The sequence below is a fragment of the Momordica charantia genome, assembly GCF_013281855.1.
Source record: "Momordica charantia cultivar OHB3-1 chromosome 4 unlocalized genomic scaffold, Mcharantia_2.0 BLBB01000004.1, whole genome shotgun sequence".
Lineage (NCBI taxonomy): Eukaryota > Viridiplantae > Streptophyta > Magnoliopsida > Cucurbitales > Cucurbitaceae > Momordica > Momordica charantia.
In genome coordinates, this window is record NW_028275162.1 from 22,492,449 (window position 1) to 22,515,150 (window position 22,702).

The following is a 22,702-nucleotide window of genomic DNA, read 5'->3' on the forward strand; positions in this document are numbered from 1 at the left end:
GTATATTTATTATATATTTTTTATTTCTAAAATAATTAAAAGCGATAATTTTTCCCACGAATATTTCTCCCCAAATAAGAATTATTTAACCTAGATCTCGATTCCAAAATTGAAGAAAGAGGTGGAGATGGTAGACTAAACATTTTTAGAAGCACGAGAATAAGAGAGTACATCCTCACTCCCACCCCACTATTATCATCTCTACTTTATATATAATTTTTTTCTTCTAATACATATTTTTAATTTTTAAAATTTTAAAACAGAAAATTAAAAATTGTTAAACATGTTTGATTTTATGTTTTTTAAAATCATCCAACCTATTCGGTTTTTATTTTCTAATAACTAAAAACAAAAAACAAAAAAATAAAAAACCAAAAAGGAATGTTATCAGGACAAACGGGTCCTTAATTATCCAGAGAGTATGGAAGTATGGAAATGGTAAGATTTTGGCAGTTGTGTCCGAAATCGAGCCATTGTTTGGTGAGAAGACGATAACATACAAAGAATAATGGCGTTGGCTACGGCGGTGTCCTCGCCGCCAAATGCATTCCTTCTTCAACCACAGCGAGTAACTGTAGCAGAGAGAACAAAAATGGCGGGGTTTTGGCCCTCCGCCTCTTCCTCTTTACCAACTCCATCCAACTCCCGCCCTCTTCTTCATTTCAGTTTCAGCAGACAACTTCTTCTTGCATCGCCCAATTCCTCCCCTGCTCCAATCGTTCACCGGCGAGTAGGGTTTCACTTCAGCAGCACCGGAAGGTACGGCCACAATGACTGGTTCCGTGCCGATTATGTACCAATTCCCGTGGTGAATTGCACCAGAAGTGGGGCAGATACTGAATTGGATTTGTCGGAGTCCGTTGATTGCGTGGGGACTGCCCAGGATGTGGAGTGCGTTGTTTCCCCGGCCGACGAAGATCCTCGATCTTCGATTGCCGATGTCGATGGTGATGGCTCTTTGGCAGTCTTGGGGAAAGCCTGGGAGTTCGCGGTGTTGGTGTCGCCATTTTTCTTCTGGGGTACGGCTATGGTGGCCATGAAGGAGGTGCTTCCGAGGTCTGGTCCTTTCTTTGTTTCCGCCTTTCGTCTTATACCTGCCGGTTTCCTTTTGATTGCCTTTGCTGCTTTCCGCGGTCGCCCCTTTCCCTCTGGTTTTTCTGCTTGGATTTCCATCGCTCTCTTTGCTCTAGTCGACGCTACATCATTTCAGGGCTTTCTTGCTCAAGGCTTGCAGAGGACATCCGCAGGCTTGGGCAGTGTATGTTCCATTTTTGCATCTTATGCCTCGTTACATCTATATCTTTCTACTTCATTGCAAATTGGTAATTAATTTAGTATTTGTTGAAAGCGCTGGTGGACAAAAAATAAAAAGGAAAAAGTCTGATATGGACCTGTTTTCTTACAAAAATCAAGAACACAAACTGAACTCAATAAAGTTATTTCGTTGGACTCTTTATTTTTTATTTCGTTTGCTTGCTTGATTACTAACGAGAGGAAGGATGAAATTCAGCTCTTTTCCACTTATTTCGATAGAAAGAGACAATAAATCTTTTATTAGTGAATTGATATTGGATGACGGTTGAATGTTGAGATGAAAGGAAGAAATGATCAGTCTTTCCCGAATTTACACTCTAGACTCTAGATTAGAGGAGTTGGTTCTTACCTGATGCTGTGGATTGGCAACAAATTTTGGCGGAGAGGTGACCCTTTTGAAGAAAATTTGATGCAATGACAATTTGGGTACAATAAAAGCACTAGGGTTAAATGGATTCACCGAAAGATTCCTTATATAGAGATTGCTTTCCACAGATTTCTATAGGTGCCAGTGCCAACGGCGAGGAGACCATACTTGCTAGTCACAATCTTATACCATAGAGCATCAGTTTCAAGGGAAAACACCACAATGACTCTGAAAGGAGAGTGTTATTTCTTATTCTCAGATTTCCTACCTTTAGCCCTCCTGCCTCACACAATTTAAACACAACCTTCCATTTAATGGGATGGGACCCCTAACCTCCTCTCAAAGGAAATTTCTTGAAGAGTTTCTCGAGCATTAAAGTGACGAGGAGGAGGATATCATTTTATAACCTCTACTTGGAGTTCTCTTGATAAAAACTTTTGCAATTATGTTTTGTCTTTTTTATTTGTGCCATTTGGTGGGGATGTTCAGTGTTCTATGTTTTATTTTCATTTTTCCAATGTCAATTTTATATTAAAAAAAATTACATATAGCATTCACGTTTTCTGTTCCTACACCTTAATTTGCAGGTAATAATTGATTCTCAACCATTAACCGTAGCGGTGCTTGCAGCCTTATTATTTGGTGAATCCATCAGTTTGATTGGAGCCGCTGGACTTTTACTTGGTGTTTTAGGACTTTTGCTTCTTGAGGTACTTCCTTTTCCCCTTGTTGGTATAGTTGGGGGCTCTTTTGTTACTGCTTACGGATGTACTAAAAAACAGAACAGTTATGGAGATGTGCACAACTCATGAGACTAACAGAGTGTAATCTTAGCTTGATTTATGTAATTGGTGGGGAGTTTGGGGAGCTTTGGTCTGATGAAACCCAGTTTCTTGTAGAAATGAAAACCATAATTTTATAGTACTCTCATGGTTTAGAGTTAGAGTTATCTTGAGGTTGAGAGTTCGAGCCTTATAGTACTCTCCTCTCTCAAAATGCAGAGAGATTCTGAATATCATATTTATACTGAATTTCAAGAACTGTTAAACACACTTTAGCATCTTCGATGCTACAATCTGATCAAATCTTGATTTTTAAATTTCACCATTCATACTCTTTTTGTTAACTGTAATTGCACTATCTTATAAATGTTCAGCTTAGCTTCTTGGCCTCTTTTAAATAAAACACTTTTTTCTTTCTCTTCCACAATAGAATAATTGTCTTGTGTGTGTGTGTAATGTCTTTATATTATTTTCATCATTTTGTTGGTACGATTATTAAAGAATATTATCCTTTGGAAAGACGTGACATTCATGAGACTAATCTATCTGCACTTATCAAAACATAGCTTATGTTTGACATGGCACACGGTTTGACAGGTTCCTTCACTTGCTTTAGATGCAAGTACCTTTTCGTTATGGGGAAGTGGAGAGTGGTGGATGTTTCTTGCTGCACAGAGCATGGCCGTGGGTACTGTCATGGTCCGCTGGGTTTCCAAGTACTCTGATCCTATTATGGCAACTGGATGGGTAGGATCAACCATTCAAGTGATCTCTTATAAAGTCACATCAGTGTTCTTGCTTATGCATTTTGTTAAACAGATTAGTTTAGTGATGACTTTTTGTCTTCCTTATTCAAATGTGTATGATCACACGATTGAAAGAAAATTCGTTTTCAATCTACCTTTAGCACGATGGTTATCACGGGAAATTTCCTGCCCTCTTCAATTAACCAATTATGTAATGATTTTGAAGATCAGTACAGAGTTGTAAGTAATGAGTTCGATTATTACATGGTCGGTCTCTGATTGTACCATATCTAATGTCTAGTTCTAAGTGTTATGGTGTAGCATGCACGCAATTAAACTTTTATGGTATTTCTGGTTGGAAGTTATGAATTGCTTGATGGATGCCTTATACGAGGCTTAAGTCTATTGAAGAAAATAAAGCATGAAACTAAAATAAATGTATATTTTTTTGTTGCAGCACATGGTGATTGGTGGTCTCCCGCTTTTGGCGATCTGTATCCTTAATCATGATCCTGCCATCAGTGGGAGTCTGAAGGATTTTACAACAAATGATATACTGGCACTCCTTTATGCATCAATTTTTGGAAGTGCTATTAGCTACGGTTCATTCTTCTATAGTGCAACAAAAGGTTTCATCCTTTTTCCCCTTAACATTCTCTAGTTTGTACGGTGTTTTGCTTTGAAGTTAAACTTGTCTTATCTTGTTGCATATTTTAAACGTTACATGTGACTTAATCAATGAAGGCACATAAGTTAAGTAGCCGTTTTGAACTTAAATATGATGCACCAAAAAAAGAGTTTTGTGTGGGTGGGTGAAGGGAACAATAGAAAAAATTACATAAGTTTATATATTGAAAAATATAGTATTATTATTTATTAATGATTTGATGATACCATGAAAAATTAAAGAAACGATGACTTTTTGAAGAGATTCTTTGAAGATATATGGGTGCTCTTCTTAATTCTTTTTAAAAATACAAAAAAAAAAAAAAATTTAAAAACCACACAAAAATGAGGGAAATTGCTGCTTCTTATTCTTCTTCAAGATTGTAATTTCTAGGTCTTCTTAATTATTTTAGAAAGTAAAGAAAAAAGTATTTAAAAAAAGCACACAAAATATTCTTAGTAAATGAGGGGAATTGCTGCATCGTCATTTGATTTATGGTTTCACCGAGCTGGATTAATAAGCATTCCAAAATCCATTTCGTTTTAAGGTTCACTGGTTTTTTGATATGCTGTGTGCATCTGATTAAATTTTACATGTCCTTCATGGTTCCTTGACTATGATCTCTATTTTGTGCTGATTCTCCCTTGTGGATGGTTTTCTAATTATAGGTAGTTTGACAAAGCTCAGCTCTCTCACCTTTCTCACTCCAATGTTTGCTTCAGTTTTTGGGTAAGGATCTCATTATTTTTCAACAAAAACAAACACAATAAGTGAAATATCTACTATTTAGCAGAATATGACCATTAGATGCTACAACATTAAATGCGCAATCTGGTAAATTTTATTCTATTGCTCCATTCCACAAACTCAGGTTTCTATATTTGGGAGAGACATTCTCACCTATTCAACTGGTTGGAGCTGTTGTTACCGTGGTCGCTATATACGTGGTCAACTACGGCAGTAGTGTGGAATGAGAGCAAAAGATCTGGTCATGCTTTCAACATTCAACACAAAGGCATGAAATGCCAATTTACGCACTAGATCTTGAAGAATTTTCTTGAAAATGATAGGCTGGATACAATACCCTTATTGTGCAGCAAATGATAGTACATGGTGCAGATTTGATTTGTGGAGAAACACACCTGAACCGATGATACATGACAATGGCCTTTTGGAGAAATGAAATTGTGAACTGCCCCACAAAGCGTTCTATTGAGTTTTGAACTGTATCAGTCAAAGACCCCATTTGTAGCATTTGTAATTAGTGTATTAAAATGTATTCAAATTATGTAATTATAGCTTTTCTACGATTACATTTGTAATCATATTTTTTCAAACTTTGATATGTATACGTTCATTTATGGTTATTGAAAAGAATCTAGTAGGAGGAGATCGTTGATATCCAATTCAGTTTGCTTAAATAATTTGCACTGCTAATACTGAGGGGAAGATTATAGAAGGGGAGAAATTGTTGCAAGTTTGCAACTGAATACCATCAGAAGGAGAAATTCTGTTTTCCACAGCACAAAGAGAAGAATGAAAAAGGACAACAAAACGAAACAGAGAGATCTATACAAATCTAATCAGGTGGAGCCAGTGGCGGCTGCAACAGGAATTGTATGAAGAGCTTTACTGGCAACTCCAAGTCTCCCACGGCCAATCCCGCTTCTTTGGGAATCGGAGTCTCTCCTTCTCTCGGTCGTTCTCCGTCTGGTCTCGTCTACGTCGTGGATCCCTGATTTTGATTGAAAACTGGTCCCAGAGCCAGGATGTGGATGGCCTTCCTCTCTGATGTTCCGTCTTGACGTCCAGGAGTCAGTTGAATCAGCTGAGTTGGGTTCCCATGAAGCAGTTGAAATGCCCCAATGGTGCTGTTGAACACTGCCCACAAAACTGTTGCTACCGGAGGATTCTTGATCATCTGTGTCTCCACCTCCGGCAACCACAGGGCCACCCCCCCTTCTCACCGTCACGTACTTGTGAAAGCTCGGTTCCATAATGTCGTCATCCATGGCAACTTCTGATTCAACAAAAGGGTCTCTGATTTCTGCCACGCCCTTCCCTGCCAGATTGCCACTGTGAGGAACATTGTAGTCATTTCTGCTAGATTGGTATGTTGGTGGATTGCTTCTATCCTCAGAGAAAGCACCAGAGAAGTTTGAACTTGTAGTGGAATTGAGATCAGCAACTGCTTCAACTATGGAACAGGCCTTGGTTACACAAGCTGGAAGAGAGACAGGGTTGGTACTCTTTTGATGGAAATTCTGAATGTCTTGAAGCAACATCTTGGTGTAAGATGGTGTTTGACTCTGATTCAATAAAGCTTCTGGATTAATATCCAGTTCTCTAGATTGCCTTGCTGATCTGCTCCTTGCCAATCCCTGAGGTTTCTGGTGCTCAACCACTACTACCTCTGTGTTTGACAATGGTGTTGTGCAGCTGATTGGTGACTTCTCTTGCTGCATTGTTGAGCTGATAATATTCACAACACCTCTGGTGGTGGTGCCCCCGGTGGCGGTTTTGCTGCTATTCACTTGAGAAACTGTTGCTTTGTGACAACTTTTGGAATCAGTTTTTGGCTTCTGTTAAAAGATTGTGAGGTAATTATCAGTATTAAAAGACCTGTTGTTTTCTGGAGATTTAGATTCTTAAAGTCATAAAAGTTAAAAGGGTGTGTAGATTTTTCCAAATGTACCTGGTTTAGAGCGTTAATGGAGTCTTTAGCAATCACTTCTTCTGTTTCCCTTTTGCTTCTGTTGTGAATCTTGTTCTGTGGCTGTGAGTTGGGGTCAATCTCACTCAATGGGTTTCTTCTGTAAGGAGATTGCTCTGCTTTTCTTGATGAGCTGCGGCTCAGAGATGGCTGCTGCTGCTGATTTTCGTCCAAGACTTTAATATTTCCGTTGGTTCTTGCAGGAGACTGTGAACGAGGCGATGAAGCAACCCTCGTCCCCGCAATTGCCGTCGCCTCGCCGACGTTTCTTTTAACCGATATCCTCTTGACGGTAGCCACAGTCACTGAATCATTGGTACCACCACAACCACCATTGACAATGTTGTTCTTGTCCATCTCCATGTGACAGACTGTAGCAGGAACTGAAACCATCTTCGCCGGTCGGCTGAGACTGCCACTGCCGTTACTCGTATTGCCATTGGAAGCATTATTCGAAGCATTAGATGCAGAGGTTTCCGCCGACCGTCGTCCAGGCGACCGGCTGACACGCCTCTCCCTGCTGCTAGACCGTTGGTTCTGATCCCTCTCCCTACTTGGCGTCCTCCTCCTCCCTTGAGCAGAAGAGTGCCTCGAAGACTGGCGGTGGCGCTGCCTCTGGTGGTGGCGTTTCTCCGCCGGAGTCCCCTCGTCATCGACATCAACAGAATCAGCATTCTTCCCATCTTCATCACCAAAATTGGCAGAATCAACACCATCTCTGTCACAGTGGTCAAAATCATAGCTCCTCTTGGAGCCAGAATACTTCCTCCCATTGGCCTTGGCAGACGAACTCCGACTCAATCTCCCACACTGAATCAGAATGGCATCCACCTCCTCTTTGGTACAGCTCGAAGTTCTCACTAAACCCACTTTCAAACTTTCACCCACTGACCCAGATTCCAAAATTTCACAGGAAGAAGAGGAAACGCCTGAATTTTCCTCCTCAGGTGGAGGAATTGGCCCATTTCTGTCACGCCCGTCATGGCTCTTCCTGTGCTTGATCACAAACACCTCCTTCTTCACCGGGTAATCGTTTCTCTCCTCTTTCCTCTCGCCATTTTCTTGCTCTGTTATGTTGTTGTTGCTGAGTTTGAGGTCTGAGATGGGTGGATGGGAAATGGGGTTGCAGCCATTGGAGGAGTTGGGATCTGGGGTGGAAGAAGCTGAAGTTGAAGTTGGAGTCTTCTTCTTCTTGCTCAGACAAGCACCCATTAGAGATCTATGGCGGAAGAGAGAGAGAGAGACTGGTTGGTTTGAGATTTGAAAGTGAGAGAGTAGAGGAAACAAAGAGATAAAAGAAAAAAGGGGTAACGGGTGGCGCACTGTTCGAGAAGCACTTTCAAAATTGCAACTTTTTTTAATTTAATGTGATAGAGAGAGAGAGAGAGAGAGAGAGAGAGAGAGAGAGAGGAATTCGAAATTTGAGTTGTAGAGAGGGAAAGTTGGGAAATTTCTGACAAAAAGAGCCGTTGGATTAAGCTGGAATGATGGAATCAACGGAATATAAAGGTATGTCGTTTTGACCCTAACAATACCAACAACCAACGTAACTTTCTCTCTCAAAAAATATGAAATTTGGCTCTTCCTTTTTTTATTGTCATTGTCCTCTCTGTCTCTCTGTTTTTTTAATTATTATTTTCCACTCTCCTAGCACGTGCTTCTCACATGTTATTTTTCCCCCCTTAATTTAGGGGTGAAAATTAATATTGGTGTCGTGTGTTGTAGTTCCATAGTTAAGATATTAGCGACTTCGTTTCAAAGTTAAAGGTTTCAAAATTTCCCACAACTTCAATATAAAGTACAAAATTACCTAAATAATTAATTAGCTGCGACTTCGTTTCAAAGTTAAAGGTTTCAAAATTTCCCACAACTTCAATATAAAGTACAAAATTACCTAAATAATTAATTAGCTGACCTAAATTTTAAGGACTCGTTATTGGTTGAAGAATAATCTAGGATAATGCATCACTCTAATGTTTAGTTTGATGTAAGCCTTGGTAGAGAAAGATATTGTAGTGTAGGTGAATGAGGGATTTTTTCTTTCTTTTACAATAAAAAATAGGAAAAAACTTACCTCTTGAAAATTCAAGAGGAGGAAGCTTCTCGTAAGTTCCTATGTGGTCCAATAGCATATAGACAAGTGGATAATATAGAAATTATACAAAATTAAAAAATTCAGTTATTGGATCACACATGAATTCAAAATGAACTAATCTTCAAGAGGGAAGTTTTGTCCTTAAAAATATTTAAATTGGGTATTCACATGTGATGGATTTGAATTGGGTTGCGTGCATGAGGAGAATTAACGTATGTGAGAGAGACATTTTTTGAAACAGAGGCATTAAATTGGGTGAGAAAGAGAACCTCTTAAATTGTGTGAGAGAATTTTTTTAAAAAAAAGAAAGAAAAAGTGCGTGGAGAATTAAATGTGTAAGAGATTGCTTCTTTTTTTTTTTTTTTAATATAAAACATGTGACGTAAGGATTTAAATTAACGATATTTTTGGTATCTTAAAACTGTGTTCAAGTTGGCAAGTATAATTCGTATTATTTTAATATTTATGTTTTTTAGTGAACTAAAAAAATATAATTTTAGTTCATTAAATTTTGCAATTGTAATTTTATAATTTTATAATTAAATGATGACATGATATGTTTATTAAACAAAAAGATAATGAAAAAAGAATGAGCTGAATGATAAGACGATAATTTCATCTTTGTATACGTAACTTTGTGAAAAATCAAATTGACGTAATAATTATATATGTCACATAGTTGATAAGTGTAATTCTAGAATTAGAATTAGTATGTTAACAACCTTTAGATAATGAAAAAACAATAAAAAAAATTGAATAGTTTTATCGATTAGTACAATGACCAAAAAGAAGTACATAAAAAAAATAGTACAAAGACCTTTTTTAATACCACAAATATGAGACTGAGTTGTACTTACGTTGGTTAATTTTCAAATACATTAAAGTTTAAAAACGGACCATTTAACAATTATACCACTGTAGTTTCAATCATATAGTATCTAACTTCCTATATTTTTTTCAGTACACGGCTCTAACTTCCAATAATTGACTATTTACTTTGTCAATTTAGATAATGACCAGAGGATCATAACATTTTTTACCATCTAAATCAAGCATGATATTAAATATCCGTAATCCATGGATTTGACATCAACATGTGAGGTAAATCGACATTTCCGTCCTATTACATAAAATCAACAAAATATGAAAAAATATCAACAAAATGTCATTAATACATAGTTATATACCAAATATTAATATTAACTATTTTAAATTTATTTAGAAATAGAAAAATGTTTATGTGTTAATTTAAATATTTTTTACGAAATTTCTCTAACTTTTATTGACATTTTCATTTTGTTGATATTTCCATAAAATTGAGACCTCGATATTTTCATCTAGGTCAATATTTTAAAATATTGAAATCAAGTTAGTTTCAAACACATAGCGATAAATTTTTTTTTTTTCAATTTAACATATCATTGATAGAGTTCCATAATTATTAAAATATCCTAGCTCAACCAAAGAAAATGTTATATATGCAATTATAGGCAAAATGTTAAATTTACTGTAATTTTTTTTTTAAATTACAGAGCAACTGCCCTTCTTTCATGCATCCCAACATTAAATTTGCCTTCATTTGTCATTTGTCTATTTTTCAGGTAAAGAAAGCAGCACAACAAACCTAATTTTACATGCAAGAAATTTTGGAATGTTAACAACAGTGCTGTCTACAAACCAACAATGGCTTCCGAGAAAATTTTTTGTATTCGAGATCAGTCCTAAAAACTACACGCTAAACCAAGAAAAGAAGGCAAGTAAACCGATCAAAGAGCTGTGATGAACTTCTGAATCTTCCCTTGTGTTCGTTCCTTCTCCTCCGGTCCATCGAGATCCCCGATATTATCATGATACTCCTTTGATTCACAAAAGAGTTGAGTACTTCAGAGCATTTCAAATAACATATTCTTGTTGAGACTTGAAAGAATAACAAAACCGTGGCAAAAATAGCATCGCAGGCACTTCACTACACAGCAAGTGAAAACAATATTCATTTAAACCTTTTTCTACTTCATATATTTATATAGGGAAGTTCAACTGCCACAATTCCACCATTTTGTACCTTTTTTTTCTGCCCCACGGGGGGGTTTCCAATTGGGTTGTCAAAATGGTAGCAAAGCAAGATGAAGAATCATCTACAGGTAGTTGAGAAAATGGAATACAATTGATTCAAGACGAAATGAACCAGTTGATGAAGCAACCAATGGACTATATGGTAGGAAGGTTGACTGACATGTTTCACCAGACAGAATCGGTAGCCAGTATGGATAGATGGACAAGGGAAAAGCTCTCATTTAGCTGGACTGACAACCACGGCAGAAGGTGTTGGAGAAAGTAGATTGGGGAGCTGAAGAACAAAATATTTGAAGGCTGGAGATGTTGACTTTTGATGGCCAAGATCCCAATGTATGGTTGTTCAAATCAGAGCTCAATTTTGTTGTGAATAAGTTGGAGGATGAGTAATTGGAAGCAACTACCCTGAGTATAAAAGGTGGTGTTTTGACCTGGTTCTAATGGTAGAGGGAGAAATCCTCTTCAGGCTTTGGATCAAGCTATGAAGTCAATGCAGAATGACCCTATGTGGAAGTTTCCTAGCAGTATGTGAAGAGACTACCATGTGGGAACTGGGAATAGGCAGTGTCAACCCTTGTAGATATGCCGAACTGATGCCGAAAAAACTGTCAATGGTCTGAGGGAGTAAATATGGGCAGAAGTAAGAATGTTGCAACTCGTGGGCATGAACCAGAAAGTTGGAGCTGGCCCAGAGAGCCTAATATAATAATATGGACTTAGCTCCCCCCAAAGCCTAAGATATCTCTGAGAATCCAAAGCCCTCGCCGACAGGACACCCCTTGGGGTGTAAGAACTGGTCTACCTAGGGTCCTAGAATGAAACATTCTGATTAGAAGGGATGGTAGGGCCAAGATTCTCTTTAATCTTCCTCAACGAGCCCTTCGCGAGTACTTTCTAAGTACTTGCTACCAAATAAGTCCAGCCTTTAAAATCAAAACTCTTTTCTTCTTCCGAAACAGAAAAATAAAGTTCTCCTTCAAGCATACATTAAGGTGCGATCCTGTCATGTCTTAACATTTAAATGGAACCAACAAAAAGTTTTGCAAAAGAAGAAAGAAGGCACGAAGAAATGCAACAAACAACAAACTAATTCATCAGGAGCCACTTCTCCTCCAAATACCGAAACCACGAGACAAGTGGTTTTATCATTTACTTACCATATGATCACTTAAACATGATACTCATCCTTCAGAAAATAAACTATAATATATATATATTTTTTTAGTACAGGAAATAAACTATAATAAAGTATTTATAAATGAAAAAACTCAATTGAGAGGCAAACCTGAAGAATGTTCTTGATGTCCTGCCTAGTGAGTTTCTGCTGCTTGAGTAGTAATTCAATCCTTGCTCTCATTTGAGAGTGTCTACACAAGAAACAAAGAAATCAATACTATCAAATGAAACAGAATCCTAAAGGGATCATTTGGTAATGTTTCAATTTCATTTTTTTTTTCAAGTTTTTAAGAAACATATGTTATTGATAAGAATTCCTTGTTTCTCCTATCTCCTTTCAGGAAATGTTAAAAACAATGTATATAAGTTCTGGGAACAAAAGGACTTTTGTTTCTTCTTTCCAATTTTGTATAGCATTAATAAAAGCATTACCGTATCATATTTTCACCTATAAAATTCATAATAAATATAAAAGAGAACTAAAATAATATAATAATTTTAAATATTTTATTCCAAAAAATTATTTTCTGAGTAAAGCTTCCATTTCCCTAATTTAAAATTCTAGAAAATAAATGTTTGTTTCACTTTTCCCAAAAGAACAAAAAAATTAAGAAACAATTACCAATACATTTCTATTTTTTTCTTAAGAAACAAAAAAACAAAAAAACAAAAATGAAATGAGGCTGAAGATAATGCAGTTTGATGTAACACTTACTCAGAGCACCATAGATGTCCCAAAATAACAGCAATCAACTGCAAGAACATGGAATGAAATGTCAACACACCAATGGAAAATGATAAATAATTGTAAAGGATTTCCGAATTTCAAATAAGATATAGATTAAATGACATTATTTTCTAAGCCATTTATATATCCCACCTTTAAATGAATTTCAAAATGTGCCTCCTTCAACTTTCAATATGAATATTTCTCTCATTTCAATACATTCATTCTTTGAACAAATCTTTATTTGATAATAGAACACTAAAAATAATATCAATAAAGTTTCCAGCTAAGATTATAAACTTTAATGAATGCTAAAATATGAATGATATCCCTAGGTTATAGGTAGCCAACTCTGGTTCATCTCCCCATAGTATTTAAATGTTTGGTTTTTCTTTTTCTGTCAATAAAGTTCTGACTGATACTATGAAGTCAGAAGTATAAGACACCCTCAAGTCTAAAACGAAACTGTAAATCTTGCAGGTGATATTTGGTCAATAAAAAATTTCAAACATGCTAAAGGAAGAGAGGTTGAAATTATGTAGTAATCAAATTAAAACAAAGTTTAGGAAGTAAATTTTAGAATAGAACATTGAGCCGATCAATAATGCTGGTTCAAGTGGAAGAACAAATAGAACCGTCCAAAAGTTCTTGGAAACTGTATTATATGTTTAAGAATTAAAAAAGAAAAATCAGTGAGAATTTGTTTGGTTTAATTTTTTCTAAAATTTCCTTGTTTTCTGTGACATTTTTTTCAAGGGTAGCTTGTTTGTAAGGTTAAACTGAAGTTTTTTATTTAAAAATCATGGGTCAGGGAATAGTCGCACAATAATCTTAATATCACAAGTTAATCAAAATTCTTAAAAATTGTTTTGAGATAATTTTACAGAACAAGCTGTCAAAGCATTTGATGAACATAAACGCTTTCTGGAGTAAATCCCCTTTTATACAGCACAATATCGAGAGAAACAACACAAAACAATGATCCACAGGGCTGGAGACATCAACCATCTCTTGTTGCAACTACCTAACATTAGTGTATAAACCAATCATCGAAGATCATTGAATAAGAAGCTTTGACAGTAATGAAACATTAATCACCAAGACAAACCTGAAGAGTATAAAGTCCAGATTCTAGTTTACGGTTGTACTTTTCTTCTTCATCCATCTGCAATTTCAGGTGCATCTTAGCGCATAAACTTACTTCTAAAATGCAAGAAATTAAATATGTATCAGATGGAACCTCTAGATCATCAAGTTCAAGATGGTTTAGCCGCTCTGTCTCCACTTTGACTCTATCAGAATATCTGTAAAAAATACAACTATAATAAGCATACCAGAATCTCATTCATTAAAGGAAATAAATGAATCGAGGACTTCATCTTTGAATGATAGGAATGCCAAAAAAATAGAAGTGAACTCACCTTAAGTAAAGTTCCATCAGTCGATCTATCTTTTCACATTCATTTTCGACAAATTTGCTCAACAACCTTTCCTTCCTAGTACCCCTCAAAATACCACCTGGTAAGGTCAAAGAAAATTAGTTGAAACTAAGAATAGGAAAAAAGCATAGGAAAAAGAAAAAGTAAACAGGGTATTTTGTCATGCTTGTGATTTACTGTTGTAGTTAAATACAAAACAGAAGACGTCACCAACACTGATGTATTTCTGCTCTGTTGGAGATTCTTATCTAAAGATTTATAATACTCTCCTTTTTTTCCTAATGTCAATTGGAGCCCTTTTATAACCTCTGCTGGCTCCTGAATAAGGGAGGAAGCTGTCTTATCTTCCTTCTATGTTTGCTCGTTCTTTTTCCCATTCACACTGGCAAAGTTGGTACCAACCATAGTTTAATCTCCTCGTTGCCACATTCATCTGAGGAGTTGGTATCTTCATCTTTGGTTCCTGTCCCCTAGATCCTCTTATTCTCTTTGTCGTGGAAGGTTAAAATTCTCAAGAAAGTCAAATCTTTACTTGGTCAGACTTGCATGAGGAAGTTAACACTACCAATCAGATTCAAAGGCATTCTTCCTCCTCATTTAAACCCAAGTGGTGCAATCTATATAGAAGCATCTAAGAATTTGAATCATATCAGGATGTTAGTTAGCTCGCTTGATTTGAGACTGTTTTTGGAGGCCTATGGTATTTGTTTTATTCATAACAAAGATTGTTGCCTTATGATGGATGAGGTTCTATTTCACCCTCCACTTTGTGATTATTATTGTGTTATCTGGAATACTAGTTTATTTGCCGTTTTATAGAGTATTTGGATGGAGAAAAATAGGAGAACCTTTAAAGATATTGAGAGGTCTTGAGAAGAGATTTAGACCCTTGCCAAATTTAATGCCTCTTCTTTGGACATTAGTAACTAAGGATTTCTGTAATTATCCTTTCGGCCTTGTTCTTTTGGATCGGTCCAATTTTGTTTGGTTCTTCTTTTGGTTGCCATGTTAGGCTTCTTGAACTATCCTAGTTTTCTCAAAAGATTGATTTTTCCATTCAAGAAAAAAAGTTGATGCCAACCATGTTTATAAGCACTGTAAATACAGAAGTTGGAAATGGTATCAAATCCAACACTAGAAGTTGGAAATACTACCATATAGGTTAAGGAATATCCTGGGTGCAGCCCAAAAGGAGTAAATTTGACAAATAAACACAAACTGTAAAGAAAATATATACAATTTTACTTGCCTGCTTACCAAATAACGATGCAATTAGAGACACGATACGTTCTTCCAACTCCTCTTGATAACGCTCTTTCTTGTTTTTCTTATTCAAAGGAATCTGTAAAGTATAAAGCATGTGATGTAAGCGTCTTAAAACAAGTGAGTAGAAAGTCAAAATTTGTAACAATATCGCAGCATAATATATCAACGAAAGATTCATACATCAGTCACACATTTTATACCAAAACCTAACTCCATAGTAAGACAACTAGGTTGGAAAGGCTGCGTCGCTTCTGACGGTCCTCTGTACTAATGAGATTTGGGGGTGAAGGAGAACCACTTTCAACACATATTTCAACAAAACTAGACCATCAACATCTGGACACAACTCAAATATCACGTAATTCCAAATCAGAGGTCAAAGAAAATCACGTAAGCACAACTAAATATTTGCAATACTAAAAATTAACTTATTGAGCATACAACTGTAATTTAAAACAAAGTCTACTCACCTAAAAGAGAAACCAAACCACTGATGAAAAATTTTATAAAAGCCACAACAAATCTTGGTCCAAGTACTCTAAGCTACTACTCCAAGTTATTACATGGAGACAATCTTCACCATCAGCATGACAAGGATTAATCATACAATCTTCACTATTTACTTTTCTTAGAGCACCCCAGATCTCGAACCAGTTGTCATGGAAGTGGAGCCTTATTAAAACTATGGTATGTGTCCATTCAATTTCAGTCAGGTTGCCTTTCATTTATTTCACCTTCTCCTTCATCTTTCCACCTTCAAATCTGCCTGCGTTTGCCCCATAAGGTTCTTTGTCCTCTGATTTTCATTCACAGTTTGAAAAAACGGATCTCTCCATCTTTATTCCCGAGACTATATCCTCTAAAACTTTCCAAGCTTTTGCCTTACCACCATTTGCATTGATAGCATTTCCCAAAAGACTCTCCAACCTAACTTGTTTGCTCCAGCAGAATCTGCTAAATTTCTTTTGCCTCAGTTCATAGGACAGGGTAGAAGAAACCTCAACAAACCACCCATATTAGTTTGAAATTTTTTGTAGCCAACGAGTTTCACATTAAAATCTGCATTTAAAAAAAAAAACTTATGATTCAAGGGGCCTGGCAGGAGCTAAACTAATGATTGTTCCTACCAGTGAATGTGATCCCTTTGAAACGTAATGGAATAAGAAGAAAATTTTCTCTTTTCCTCCAATTTAATCACACTGCAACTGGAGTTATGACAAAACCAATGAAAAAGTACTTAATTTCCACATCACAACTACAAAAGCTACAATGGGTAAATTAATAAACTAAATATAATATTGTACCATGAACTCGCCTCTTAATCAGATTTGGGTATTCATATCATCCCAGATTCAAATACCACGGAATTGATTCTAAAATCATTCTGTTACTCTTTGAATATCAGAATTCAACCTCAGATTACACCACATAATAAATAAATAGAAAAACAATAAAAGAAAAGGAGTCGAAGGAATTATATAATTCACCATACCTTACCCATAAACGCAGCAAATGCCGTCTTTAAGCCCAAAACATCAACAAAGCGTTCACAAGCAGGTGGGTAATTTGTCATGGCAAAATCAAGAGCCCTTATGGCCGACCCATAGGCGGATTTCTTCTGTTTCATAATAATTATCATCAATTCCACACCCTCAGCTTTCACAAACCTTTCCTTGTTCTCCAGTGGCATCAACAAACAACACAAAGAATCGAACAAATTCTCCACCATCTCAGCCTCGTCAGGGCTCTTGGGATCCTTGGACTTATACATTGCAACCGCCTGAAGAACGACATCGACCCCATTCATCTGTCCAAGCCTCCGCTGATTCACCGTACTATTCTGCAACAGTATCGCCAGTATCTCCGATGCATACTGCTTATTGCTGTCAAAATCCCTAACCTTAATCTTTCCCAGTAACCACTTCAGTAGCTTCGTGCGCTCACAGACCAACTCTGCAACTACCGGTTTCACTTCAATCAAATTCTCAATAGTCGCTAGGGTATTGTAAACGGCAGCCATTTCATCCGGGTCCGTCTCCGACAATCGATGCAAGTTCTGAACCAGCAGATCGAGAACATTGTTCTCAACAAGCGCATCCACCAAGACGCGAGCAGGTTCATCGTTGTCTTCAAGAACATCCTCGTCAGTCAAATCCTGGATCAATTGGACCGCGTCAATGGCGATATCAGTGTTACTATGAGAAAGGAGGTCGACGAGGGACGAAATGACACCGAGCTTGACGATGTCAGGGTACAGCTCCGGACCGGCGGCGAGCACTTTGAGCTTCTGAATCTCTTCGTGCAGCTCCACCTCAGAATCGGCAAACCGCTCCGGCTGGTCCGGATACTTGAGGCGAGCTTCTGTGTTGTCTCTGAGACGGCGTTCGAAAGAGAGAGAGAGCTTCTTCACCGTTCGGAGGTCCAATACTTCAACTGCCTTCTGGGATTTCTCGACGGCTTCAAGTAGAGCCAGGTCGATATTGTCGCTTCCCTTGGTCGCGATTTCATCGCGCTTGCGTTTGGGATAAGAACTGTGGTTCCGGTCGCCGGCGATTTCCATCTGCCTCGCCGGTGAAACGACGATTCTGGTTTCGGCTCCGGTTGGACGGAGGCACCAATCAATAAATATAAGAAATTGCTACGGAGGTTAAGGGTTTAGAAAATGTACTCATTTTCCAATTGTTTGAAGGAAATTTTATGAATTATTTCAAACATTTTCCATTTTTTTCTCTTTTGCAAGTTTTAGATCATCAAATTATTGGGATTATGCTCTAAAACTTGCAACTTCAAATTGAGTTCGTTTTAAAAAGGTTTTTTTTTATGTACAATTGCGTTTTGGTTAGGTGGTTGTCTTTCTTGTTTGTGTTCTTGCACCATTTTTTTTTACATATCTATTTGTTCTTTGATCTCAAACTGTATTTTTCCTTACAATATACTTTACTTTATCGAAAAAAAAAAGACTTATTTTAAGATGGTATAACATCATTCAATCTTATTTGTACTTCTTTTAATAGTTTTTAACTGACCGTGTAAATATAAACATGGTTACTTTATATAAGATTTGCATTACTTATATTATTCGAAAAATGTATCAAAAAGTGTTTGGGTGAGAATTTGAATCTAGATACGCTTGAATTTGAAGTCCAAGTTTGACATAAGATTTGATAAGTCTATGATTTGTTTCACAAACTTATGAGTTTCAATGGTACTCCAAACTCAATCACTCACGTAATTTTTTTAAACTAAGCTTCATAAATTTGCACCCTCATCGCATGTTTTTAAACTTAAATCTTCTAAACCTTCTATTTAAACGCCTTGCACCATGATTTAGGTTTTCTAAACTCAAACTTCTTAATCCTTCCACTCTTCGGCTCCAAACTTATTATTTTCAAGTTTGATGTATCAAATACTCTCTTTTAGATTATATTAACATTTCTACTTAAAATATATATAAATATAATGTGACTGGTTATTAATCTCGAATGAGTTATGAAATTTTAAATGTGTTATTTTAATTTAAATAACTCGAGATCAAGCCCTACTAGTAAAACATGCAGCATAATTTGTAGGCTCAAACGGGAGCCCATTTAGAGTTGGACACTAAGCCCGTTGTAGCCATACTTATTTTCAAATCGATTTACTTAATATTCGTTTTATTTTTCCAGATTACTGATTAATAATAACTTATTTTCACATCTAATCATTAAGTAACGGTCAAGTTGAGCATAACTAAAGTATTAAAGCACCAAGCAATTGTCGTTTAAACCCTCACTTCATTTATTGTTGATGAACTAAAAAACTATTAAGTTGTGATCTAGTTCATTGAATGTTGGAACTTCTCTTTCCTACATTTGCAATTTGCAATGATATTTTTTTAGATTTTTTTTTTAATTTGATCCCAATATTTTAGAAGCTTCAATTTCACTACTTTTATATATATTTTTTCAATCAAGTCTTATTATCACAAAATATTAAAATTAAGTGACAAAATAATTGATGTAACATGAAAATATACTTTATCGGGTGAGTTGAAAATACTTTATATTTTAATTCGGTGAAACAAACATATTTTACTCATCCATGAAATAAAAATGGTAGAAAATTGACCCATTAAAAGATTGATCTATTAATAATTTGTAATTGACTTTGGTGATTGGTTGGAACGATGTTATTTTTGGATTGGTACTAAATTTCACTGAAATGCGAATTCATAAGTAATTAAAAAGATGTTATTATCCTAAGTCTTCTCAAATTGACTTTGGAGATTTGTGTTTCTTTTTATTATAATTTTTCTAAAAAAAGTCTTTTTATTATAAATTGAATTTGAACGTAGGAAAGTGGTGATTTCATTTCATGAACAAAATAAACATTTCTTTCTTATTTTAATATCACTTAAATAAATAAATAAATATATATATATATATAAAAAATAAAATGAATCAATTATTTCCGTTCGTCGGATGAAACTCACAACCTCTTGGTTGGAAATATATGCCAAGTATGGCTGAGTTGTACTCGGTTTGGCAGTTACTTCCGTTCGTTTGATAACATTTATTTTTTTCTATTTTTTAATTTTCTTTTTTTAAAAATTGAGCTTAGAAAGCTTACTTCCACCTGTGTACCTATGTGTTCCTTTGTTTTGTTATATAGTTTTTATAAACTTTTGTTTTTATGTCCGTGAGTGTACGAGCCAGGGCAACTACCTAACCTTACAACATTTGGTGCGGGAAATATATAAAATTGTCCTAAGGTAAGATGGTGGCCATCACCTGATTTGAACCATTTCCTCTCAATTTTCCATAACTCATAATTTGTACAATGAGCCACCCATTATAGTTAAAAAAAAAAAAAGAAAAAAGAGAAAAAGTAGTTTTCAAAATGTATCTTTGTCTTTGAAATTTGGTTAATAATCCAAATATGTTTTCAAGAGGGGTGAAAAACTTACTAATAAATTTATACGAACTCAAAATTAATTTTAAAAACAAAAAATTAAATAGGAAATAGTTATCAAATCAAATATTTGTTAACTTCAATTGATAAAAGATACAAGTATATTAAAATTAATATAATTAAACATAATCAATCAATATATAGGAAATAATTTTCCTAAAATATATATATAGAGGAAATAATTAGAACAATGAACTGTATGAGTTTAATTTAAATGTGACTTCTTTTACGTTATTTTGAGTTTGAATTTAATTTAATTTTTTAAGATTTCAAATTTATTACTATATTTAAATATATATATGTATGCATGCGTATATATGTATTTATTTATTTATTTTATGTTATTAATATAAATCTCTATATTTTAATAAATTTAATTAATTTTGTTATGCGTTGGATATGTAACTACTCCATTTTAATTAATTAACGAACTAAAAATATATACCTGAAATGATGAAAACAATTGAGTTCTTTTTTTTGGATAAAGAAACCATTGAGTTTTTAATAACGAACAACTAAAAGTAATAAATATATCTAAGAACTAACGAATAATATATTAAATTAAATTATAAAATTGGTTCGTATATATATTTCAAGCATATTTATTTAGTCATCAAATTTTAAAATTCCACCTACATCTCTAAATATTAAGTTATATTTCTATTTAGTCTTTTATCTTTACTATGAAACTAAAATGGACCGGTAGAATTTGTTGGCTAATTAATTTCTAGTTATTTATATTGCCTTTAATTAATATTGTTTGCCAGTATTATTATTTATTGACTTTTTTGTAATATACAAAAACTTTAAGTAATCATTAATTTAGATTCAAAATTTAAAAAATGGAGTAGTTTAACTCAAAAATCTATTTACTCCTCTAAAGTTGTCATATTAATCTCATCTTTCGATAGTACAGTATGATTCGTTAGAAAGTATTCTTTCTCTTATTACAAAGTTAGCTTTTTACTCTAGCACCAAATTCGTTGAATTAGATATCTATTTTATTTGATTGAGATATTATATTAGTTGAAATATATACATTTTATTGGTTGTCTAAAGAATTTGAGAGGTCCTCGTCCATCGAACCGCCAAATAGCTGAATAGTCTTTCTTAGTGCAATACCTTTCAACTGCCCTTAAAGAGTGCGAGCGCCTAGCTACTAAAGTTGCGAGATTGAAAGGTCCGAAGGACTAAGCTTCACCCAGTACGCAACTCGGTTTTTCGACCGAACGACCCTAACGTACGGAAAAGAAAGAAGAAAGGCAAACAAGCTGTGTCACCCCTGACTATAAAGCTTCCTGCGAGGAAGCCCTCCGTTACACTAGCCTTAAGCTAATGGCGGACATAAGGAAGCATTAGTCCAGGCCTAGAAAGAAGAGAAGGATGAGTAAGAAAATATGAATTTGTCTCAAGCATGACATGTGTTTTCCTGGCGTCAATCTTATTAGTCGGTGTCTCCACTAGCTGTAGGGCGAAGCAAGACATTCAGCTAAGAGCAGCCAGCAGCAACTAGAGCATCCCGTCTGAAGGCAGAAGGCAGGAAAGCAAGGCAAGTCTGAAGGCAGAAGCTTTAAGAGATAAGGGAGGAAGGGAGGAACAGTATTAGCTGTTGCTCTTATTAGTGCCTTAGCAGGTGTTCCCCTTTACTTTAGGAGGGAGCGAGAAAGAGCTTCAAAAGTCCCGTTCGAAAGAGCTAACTAAGGCCAGGCTTGGCATCCCGTCTGAAGCAAGGCAAAGAAAGCAAGCCCTAAAGTAAGGAAAGGTAGTTCGAAAGGGCGGGATAAGACAAGGCGGCTAGGCTGAAGGCAAGGAAGTCCCGTCTGGCAACTACTGGCTGGCTGTGAACGAGGAGGAGTCAACTAGCGATGCCAACTTCCGAAAGATTATGATTTGAATAAAGATTTCCTTCAAAGGTCAGTTCTTCAAGTTCTTTGAGTTCCATTGCATTAATGAATCCAGCTGGAAAGACCTACACTTACTACCATTTATCAAACTTTCCCTTTTGAATAATAATAAGGTCAGCTTGGGTTCCAAACCTTTTGATATGCGGTCTCGCTATGTTTGCATTCAAAGGTCTTGTGCCTGCGTTATCCAGTCACGTTCCTAACTTCCAAAGAATGAATCTATGAATATGGTAGAGGAGCGAAAGTGGCCGGCGACTCTAACAGTTAGGTTTCGAGAGGGCTATATCGATCTCGGAAACAAGGGAAGAAAGGGAGGAAGGAATGAGATTCTTTATAGCCCTTTCCAGACCTTATGTAATTTCCTTTGGTTGGGTTAGCTTTTTGGTAGGAAAGGCGGTAGTAGAGTTGCGTCAAGTCCTTCGCCTGACTCTACTATTTGTTTTCCAGACAGGGATGCCCATTGTTCCCTGCTCTAATTCCTCC

The 22,702-nt window shown here is 35.8% G+C and overlaps 3 protein-coding genes across 4 annotated transcripts; 1 reads left to right on the plus strand and 2 right to left on the minus strand.

The window, feature by feature from the left end:
• Positions 1–404: 404 nt before the first annotated feature.
• LOC111011840 (nodulin MtN21 /EamA-like transporter family protein) lies at positions 405–5,282 on the plus strand. The gene is made up of 6 exons (XM_022285753.2): positions 405–1,258; positions 2,269–2,391; positions 3,061–3,210; positions 3,667–3,838; positions 4,545–4,605; positions 4,748–5,282. The coding sequence occupies exons 1-6, from the start codon at positions 509–511 to the stop codon at positions 4,848–4,850; spliced, it is 1,359 nt and encodes a 452-aa protein (XP_022141445.1). The 5' UTR covers positions 405–508; the 3' UTR covers positions 4,851–5,282.
• A 54-nt stretch (positions 5,283–5,336) lies between these two features.
• On the minus strand, positions 5,337–7,816 carry LOC111011839 (rho GTPase-activating protein). Its single transcript, XM_022285752.2, has 2 exons — positions 6,572–7,816; positions 5,337–6,458 (listed from the first exon to the last, which is right to left on the minus strand). The coding sequence occupies exons 1-2, from the start codon at positions 7,799–7,801 to the stop codon at positions 5,460–5,462; spliced, it is 2,229 nt and encodes a 742-aa protein (XP_022141444.1). The 5' UTR covers positions 7,802–7,816; the 3' UTR covers positions 5,337–5,459.
• A 2,352-nt stretch (positions 7,817–10,168) lies between these two features.
• Positions 10,169–18,098, minus strand: LOC111011873 (ARM repeat superfamily protein). Of its 2 annotated transcripts, XM_022285823.2 has the most exons (8): positions 16,858–18,089; positions 15,357–15,441; positions 14,082–14,178; positions 13,901–13,964; positions 13,769–13,825; positions 12,649–12,686; positions 12,043–12,124; positions 10,169–10,540 (listed from the first exon to the last, which is right to left on the minus strand). In XM_022285823.2, the coding sequence occupies exons 1-8, from the start codon at positions 17,923–17,925 to the stop codon at positions 10,451–10,453; spliced, it is 1,581 nt and encodes a 526-aa protein (XP_022141515.1). In that variant the 5' UTR covers positions 17,926–18,089; the 3' UTR covers positions 10,169–10,450. The 2 variants fall into 2 exon arrangements, with proteins under 2 accessions (XP_022141515.1, XP_087978509.1); XM_088122383.1 differs by lacking the exons at positions 10,169–10,540; positions 12,043–12,124; positions 12,649–12,686 and adding an exon at positions 13,492–13,684 and having other exon boundaries at positions 16,858–18,098.
• Between the last annotated feature and the right edge of the window lie 4,604 nt (positions 18,099–22,702).

Excerpts from the sequence above, each read along its gene's own strand:
- LOC111011873 (XM_022285823.2), bottom strand. The coding sequence starts at position 17,925 with ATGGAAATCGCCGGCGACCGGAACCACAGTTCTTATCCCAAACGCAAG. Across the intron at positions 13,965-14,081 it reads CTGATGGAACTTTACTTAAG|ATATTCTGATAGAGTCAAAG; the intron begins GTGAGTTCACTT and ends TATTTTTTACAG. Across the intron at positions 10,541-12,042 it reads ACATCAAGAACATTCTTCAG|GAGTATCATGATAATATCGG; the intron begins GTTTGCCTCTCA and ends TGTGAATCAAAG.
- LOC111011840 (XM_022285753.2), top strand. The coding sequence starts at position 509 with ATGGCGTTGGCTACGGCGGTGTCCTCGCCGCCAAATGCATTCCTTCTT. Across the intron at positions 2,392-3,060 it reads TAGGACTTTTGCTTCTTGAG|GTTCCTTCACTTGCTTTAGA; the intron begins GTACTTCCTTTT and ends ACGGTTTGACAG. Across the intron at positions 3,839-4,544 it reads CTTCTATAGTGCAACAAAAG|GTAGTTTGACAAAGCTCAGC; the intron begins GTTTCATCCTTT and ends TTCTAATTATAG.
- LOC111011839 (XM_022285752.2), bottom strand. The coding sequence starts at position 7,801 with ATGGGTGCTTGTCTGAGCAAGAAGAAGAAGACTCCAACTTCAACTTCA. Across the intron at positions 6,459-6,571 it reads CCATTAACGCTCTAAACCAG|AAGCCAAAAACTGATTCCAA; the intron begins GTACATTTGGAA and ends ATCTTTTAACAG.